This window comes from Cryptomeria japonica, chromosome 2 (assembly GCF_030272615.1).
Source record: "Cryptomeria japonica chromosome 2, Sugi_1.0, whole genome shotgun sequence".
Lineage (NCBI taxonomy): Eukaryota > Viridiplantae > Streptophyta > Pinopsida > Cupressales > Cupressaceae > Cryptomeria > Cryptomeria japonica.
In genome coordinates this window covers 244,203,865-244,209,913 of record NC_081406.1, presented here as the reverse complement: position 1 = coordinate 244,209,913, position 6,049 = coordinate 244,203,865, and the positions used below count along the sequence as shown (strand labels likewise).

Here is a 6,049-nt window from a genome sequence, read left to right as displayed (position 1 = left end):
GCAATAAAGATGAAAATAATATCAATAACTACAATAAATAAAATTTATCCTACAACATTAGATTTATCACCATTTTATTATGATTATCATAGTTAAACCACATATAGTAGGTATACTGAAAATAATAATGTTGAACATTAATATAGTCCAACATATACAAATCTACATATGTAAATCCATACATATAACATCATGACATATAAACCCCTCCTTGATAAATGCATCAGTCCCTCTCAAAGAGGCTTTGTTCTGGGCAGGCATATTCTTGATGTTATCATTATTACCCATGAGGTCATTCACTCCATGGAGAAAAATCGCAACCCAGGTATGGTTCTCAAACTTGACATCTCTAAGGCTTATGATAAAGTTAATTGGAAATTCTTGTATGCGGTCCTTTCTAAGATGGGATTCTAGGAAAGATTTATTAATATTAAATCAGGGTGGTGGTGGAAAGTGTTCACTATTTGGTGATAGTCAATGGAAACCCCTGGGGCTTCTTTAAGGTTGGGAAGGGGCTAAGGCATGGGGACCCTCTCTCACCTTATTTGTTCATTATGGTAGCTAAAGTCTTGAGTAGGAATTTATCCAATCTGATCAGGACCAGTAGAATCTCGGGGGTGAAAGCTGCTTCCACCCTTCCTCCTATGGTTATGCAGCAATTTGTGGACAACACCTTCCTTTTCAGCCTATCATCTGTGATAGAGGCTAAAGAAACGAAACATCTGCTGGAAGAGTATGCCCTTGCCTCTGGTAAATTGATTAACTATTGCAAGAGCAAGATTTATTTTTTTAACACGGACAAAATTCTCTAGGCTAAACTTATGCAAATCCTAGGATGTAGTGTTGTTGATCTCCCTGATTCCTACTTGGGTCTTTCCCTCACTATCAAGGAGGTCACCTCCCACTTTTGGGAATCAATCTTAGAAAGAATGCAAAAGAAACTTGTTGGCTGAACTGGAAAAACTCTGAGTAGTGCAGGTAAACTCCGGCTCCTGTCGACCTCTCTTCAAGGTGTTCCTATCTACTTTCTCTCTCTCTTCAAAATTTCCAATACTATGGTTGAGAAACTTGAGAGAATCCAAATAATCTTTCTATGGACGGGATTGGAGGAGAAGGCGAGAATCAGCCAAATCAACTGGGAGAAGGTGTGCAAACTGAAGGTCATGGGTGGCCTTGGGATTAGAAAAATCTCTGATCTGAATAAGGCCTTGTTGACTAAAATCAGATGGATCCTTATGAAGGGCAAAACTGACTAGAGCATGATTATGAGGGCCAAGTACTTCAATCACACCCCCTTCCCCTCCCTCCTCTCTTCCAATGAGCTCCCTCCGGGGTTTAAAATATGGAACAACTTTGTTAAGAACGGGAAACTGCTCAAATAGGGTCTAAAGTGGCAAGTTGGTAATGGTGAGAAAATTAGATTTTGGGAGGAGAACTGGATTGGTGACAGACCCCTTGCCTCCTCCCGGTTCAGTTGCCTCATGGTCACTCTCAAGGATTTGTTTGGCTCCCTTGTGATAAACTACATCTCTCCCTCTTGTTGTTGGTTAAGGCTTGCTAATAGTCTAGGAAATACTCCCCAATGGATTCATTTGGATGAAGAGCTGTAATCCCTTCTTAAGGGGATTAGGATCCCCTGTTTGACTCACATGGATAAACTTGTTTGGACCGCGAACCCCTCAGGGACTTTCATTGTTAAATCGACCTACAATCTCTTGGTTGCATCCTTCAATGATTGCTATAGCTAGGAAGAAGTTTGGAACTCTCAGCTCATCCCTAAAATTAACTTCTTCTGGTGGACGGCCCTTCACGGGAAGATCCTTACTATTGATAATCTGAAGAGGAGGGGATTTATTCTTGCCAACAAATGTGTTATGTGTAATTGTGCTGAGGAAAGCATAAATCACCTCTTTATTCATTGCCCTTTTGCCTCCAAGGTTTGGTACAAAGTTCTACAAATATTTAATTTAGCTTGGACATTCTTGGAAGACTTGCAGCAGTTTATCAGCAATTGTAAGTGCTCCTCCGCTCACCCACCAATCATACTTTTTTTGAGACTCATTCCTCCCCATGTCTGTTGGCATATCTGGAAGGAAAGAAATAATACGATCTTCCGTGACACCAACAACTCGGTTGACACGGTGACTGACATATCTAAGAAGTACCTCAGGGAAAATGCCCTCATTACCAAGTGGAAAACTCCGCAATCTGCCCCTATGGTTTTGGATCGGAGGTAGATTAAAACTTGGAATCTGCCAGATAGCTTCCTTCGATATGACAATTCGAAAAAGATGGAGAGGCTTAATACTAGATGGTCAACACCTCCCCCCCCTTGGCTCAAGCTTAATTTTGATGCTGCTGCTCGCAATGGTTCTGCGGTAGGGGGTGGAATTATCAAGGACAACTTGGGCAACCTAGTTTTGGCCAATGCGGGAAATTTTGACTCTATCTCGAGCAACATGGCTGAAGCCCTTTCTCTCTTTTGGAGGCTTAAGCTGGGTCTTGGCATCAATGTCAAAAGACTGATCATTGAAGGGGACTCCAAACTGATTATTGAGGCCACTAAAGGCGTTTCAAGGATCAGCTGGATGATCAACAACGTCATCAAGGACATCTGGTCCATGATAGTCTGGCTGGAGGAATTTCAAATTCAGCATATCTATAGAGAGGGGAATGTGGTGGCGGACTCACTGACTACGACGGGGCTGGAGTTAAAAGGTATGAGGTGCTGGAGACACCTAGATTCTCTTATTGACAAGGAGAAGGACCTTATTGGGAACTAACAAATCACCTCTATCCATCAATGAAGTGCCACATCCTTCTTCTCAATAGGTTGCTTTGGGTCGGCTGCTTTGCGACGCTGCTGGCAGGAAATTTAAATTCAAATTGGGCGGGCTATGCCATGCTCGCTTCTCGTGGTCCCCACCTTCTTTGCCCGATGCTAACATGGCTAGCCACCTATTTTTGCGTCATCAATGGGTTGGAGTGCCAACTTTTGATCATTAATCATAGCAAGGACTCTAATTATTACCTTAACTAGAAACTAAGATCTCACCATAATGACGATCTTTGCAAGTTGGCGGAGAAATCAAGAGGTGTCCCTTTGCATGCTTCCCGGAGCTGGCAGACGCATGCCTTGGGAAACACCACTAAAAATAATTATTGCACCTTGCACAATATTTTGGCTAATTTTCGCTTGTTTTCTCTTAACTCCAGCTCTGGTTTTTCCCTCTGCATTTCTCTTTTTAGGCTTGCGTTGCATCTCAACTTCACTCTGGAAGAAGCTATTATGGGAGGGAATTTAGTCTGAGTGGAACCAAACATTATTGATGACTATTTTCGCAACGGCCCATGCATCTGGATGTATGCTAAAGAAGGAGGAATCATCCCGCTCATGGAAGCCATGAAGGGATTCAACGAAAACCTCTCCATGCAGTTTGTCAATAGCTAGAAGGACAGGAGGGTGGTCATGGAGGACATTTCGTTTAAAATTCGTGAGGAAGTTATCGCCCATGCTACAGGTCTCTCTACTGAAGGCAAGAAGTGGAAGAAAACCAACAGGGTTGCAGACGAAAACAACATGAACCGTTTCTTCAAAAAGGGTGAGGAACCGGCCAGAATGCATGGGGGTTTCAATAGAGAATGTTTACCCTATCCATGGGATCAGGTTTGCAAAATCATAAAGAAATACTTCACCCTAGAGGGAAGGTATGGTGTGTTCTACTATTATCATTTCTCGTTGCTCAATCACTTTCCCAACCATGACACCATTTCTTTTCCTTTCTTCCTGTTGCATGCTCTTGAGTCTACTATTAAAGATGTCCGCAATTGTATGAGTCAAGAGGGTAATTTTACCATCCTCCACCAGGGGATGATGTTTAGGCTATACAATTTTCACAAGGCCCTTTGCCCCCCCAAACCTATCTCGGTTCAACCCGCCCCCTCCATTTTGGGTCCCCCTGAAGGCTCTAAAAAGGGCCTCAAAAAGTCTTCGAAAAAGTCGATGACACCTTGTCAATCCCCTTACCAAGGCCCCCCCTTGCCCCCTCAAAATTGAGGAAAAAAATAAAAGCAACCCTTCTACTGCGAAACCCACCTCCAAGAAACTCAGAAAGGAACCCAAAATCCTTCTTGTTGAGTCAGATGCGGAGGATGGTATCACCCCGTGAAGATCCCACAAATTTGCTAACAAAACCCAGATAAAGAAAATCGTCGTGAGAAAGAATTATGCTAATGAAGAAGAGGATGATTATGAGAAAGCAGAAAGTGAAAAGGGGGATGAGGAAATGGAGGCTACGGAGGGCTCGGATTCCTCCAATTTGGGCACTAATGTCCCCGACTCGGAGACCATCAAGGAGGATATCAAGAACACCTCCCCTCATTCTAAAACTTCCCTGCCCCACACCTCTGAGGGGGATGAAAGGCATTCTAAAGGCGGGAAGACTGCTGCTGATGAAGGGGAGAAGGAAGAGGCGGTGCAGTGTTTGGGTTGCAGTGCTATCTCTGAAGATTTAAATGGTGTTAAGAAAAAGATGGAGCACCTGGAGTCCTATGTCAACAAAATTGGGATATTCGTTGTCAAAGTGATGCACTCGTCGGCTACCTCTCTATACTTGCTCCACCAAGATAAGGTTGATCTAGTCGGGCTTGAAAGCGACACCACTAAGGAACTGCTCCAGTTCCTAGCAGATGACTGGATCTGGCTTATGCTCTCTAAGCACATGGGTGCTGATAATTAGGTTGTATGGTTGGTTCTTTTCTTTTTTGCTATAGCTTTTGTCGTTGGAACACCTGGTTCCATGGTAATATTGCTACTCTTAACAGTTATTATAGTATTGACATTATGATGGTTTACTGTTGCTTATGGCGCTTGTTGGACGAGATTGGTTTTGATCTTGGGTTATCCAATAGTGGCAGGCAGTTTTTGTTTTTGATTACTAAAGTAGGGATTGGTTGACTGCCGCTTGTTTGTTGTGTCTGTGCTGGTTGTGCTTTTTTCTGTTTCCTTCGGGTCAGCCCCTGGTTTTGGTTGCTTTATAATAAAAAACAAAAACATATGCCAATATAAAAACTCATAAATAATGTGTGCCAATGACAAATTAAAACATCGCATAAAGTGATAGAACACATCAAGTCATGATCTAAGTACCTAGGTACACAATCACAAAAATGAGATGGCAACATAAGACCTCACCAAAAAGTTTGGTGCAAAGTAATGAAGCATACACTACTTGGGATTGTACTAGTTCACCTTGCACTTAGAGGATGCATCTAAATTGGCTACAAAACGACACTATAAACTTCCTGTTATTGACTCCTTTGAAAAATCACAGTCGTAGCTTGTACGATCAACGATCTGTAATGCACGACTAACTTCATGTTATTGACTTTTTGTGGTATGACAGTGCGGTTTTGGAGCCAGTTTAGCTGCGACCATACTTAGAAATGTTATACCCAAGTTTACGAACCCTTCAAATTGTTATTTAGCTCTTTTGTCATGTATAGATATGTTTCATGAAATTATAAGTTAGAGAAAATGATTTTTCATACAAATAAATCAACAAGAAATCAAAAGCCATTTTACATCTCATTAATTCAAATGATGATAGACATTTTCAACTGAAAATTTGAAGTAAAATTATATATATATTACACGTTTAACATGTATGATATAAGAGTTACACTTAATATTTGATGTAATAGACTATGGGCTATGAATTATAGATGAAATACTATTTGTCATATGTTTTCATGGTTTGGATATACATTTTGCATGTATGATTTAAGAGTTGCACTCATTATATATATATAAAAGCACAACCATGAGAACATTTTGTATGACAAATAGCCTTTCACGTACAATTCTTAGCCCATGGTTCATTACACCAAACAATTTTCTGAAGTGTAACTCGTATATCGTACGTGTAAAACGTATAAAATGTATATCATAAGCACAGCTATGAGAACATTTTGTATGGCAAATAGTCTTTCACCTACAATTCATAGCCCATGCTCCGCTACACCAAACACTTTTCTCGAATGCAACTCT

The 6,049-nt window shown here is 41.2% G+C and overlaps 1 protein-coding gene across 1 annotated transcript; it reads left to right on the top strand.

The window, feature by feature from the left end:
• Positions 1 to 2,291: 2,291 nt before the first annotated feature.
• Positions 2,292 to 2,783, top strand: LOC131859885 (uncharacterized). Its single transcript, XM_059214130.1, has one exon. It carries the CDS (start codon positions 2,292 to 2,294, stop codon positions 2,781 to 2,783), a length of 492 nt encoding a protein of 163 aa, XP_059070113.1.
• Positions 2,784 to 6,049: the final 3,266 nt, after the last annotated feature.